Source organism: Aplysia californica, unplaced genomic scaffold (genome assembly GCF_000002075.1).
Source record: "Aplysia californica isolate F4 #8 unplaced genomic scaffold, AplCal3.0 scaffold00237, whole genome shotgun sequence".
Lineage (NCBI taxonomy): Eukaryota > Metazoa > Mollusca > Gastropoda > Aplysiida > Aplysiidae > Aplysia > Aplysia californica.
Window position 1 is genome coordinate 519,388 of NW_004797507.1, and position 1,176 is coordinate 520,563.

At 39.4% G+C, this 1,176-nt stretch overlaps 1 protein-coding gene across 1 annotated transcript in view; it reads left to right on the top strand.

The window, feature by feature from the left end:
• Positions 1–957, top strand: part of LOC101858499 — a gene marked incomplete at both ends in the record, with an annotated part of 11,337 nt that extends 10,380 nt beyond the window's left edge. The window contains 1 exon segment of the mRNA XM_005100133.3: positions 887–957. Within this exon segment, the coding sequence (XP_005100190.3) occupies positions 887–957 (71 nt within the window).
• Between the last annotated feature and the right edge of the window lie 219 nt (positions 958–1,176).

Here is a 1,176-nt window from a genome sequence, read left to right on the forward strand (position 1 = left end):
ACTCTTTCTACTGCAATTGTTGGCTCCTTCTTATTTCTGTCTTTCAGCCACACCTCTAATCTCAGGGTAAGTAAGGCCGAACACCTAGCCTTCTTGCAAAAGCGTGAAAAAAATCTTGGAGATCCCATGTGTACGTAGTGCACATTAAATATCCCTTGGTGGTCCTAAATCGATAAGAGAAGGCTGCGACCACCACGCGAGCAAAATTCAAAATTAATTCATACAAAACTGAAAATTCATAATGTGTACCACACTTCACCCGGACGAAATTCAATTTTTGTGACATTGTGTGTTATTGATGCGTTTATATATCAATGTATTTGTGTGTTGTGTAAGCCATTGTAAAACAAATTTCCAAAGGGGACCAGTAAAGTGGAATTTATGTATGCTATTTTCATTCTTGTTTTGTAGATATATTGTAAAGACGTAGTTACAGCAAGACTGCCATAAATTAGTTGCAAATGCTGTTGTGGTCAAAAGCAATATGTTTGATGTAGGCCCTGAGCTCTAGGTTGTCATGCTGAAGGCATGCCGGAAGCTCGTAAGCTGTAAAGGCAGTCTTGTGTCATTTTGAAAAATTGGATTGCTTTCACCCCTTGTTGATTTTTTTCACTTCCTCTCTTTCTCCTTTATTCTCTTCCTTTCTTCAGGGATGCCAAATTTCTGGGGGGTTTTTCCGTCTTTTTCCGTTTTTTTCATACCCTTGTAAAGGAAAGGGGAGAGGTAAGAGAGATGTTTTTGTTTGCTTATTTATAAACTTTACAAGGTTCGTTTTAGGTGAGATGTGACGCTCCGCTCATTTTCAGGTGTTTTAAAAAAAAAATCATTTGGCATACCTGTTTTTTTCCCCTTTATCACCCTATCTATATTACACTTTACTTTTCAGAAGGTGTAGATGTGGATGTCGTCAAACGGAGGGTGGCAGCCATTGTCTTTCCAGAGCATTTTCAGCCAATGGTATGTCATGTATACTGTATAAGTCTGGACGCAAGGAATCAGGCACTCATCGATTTTGGGGCATATGGAGTTTCGGTATCACACAGAGACCTATCTATCTTGATAAGACATAGAGATATTTGTGATCGAAGGAGATGTGGGCTCTCTAGTGCCGGAGATCAAATTAGTGAGAAAATAGCCAGCAAAGTCTGGTGACATCCAAAGCTGAGTTGTAAAGCA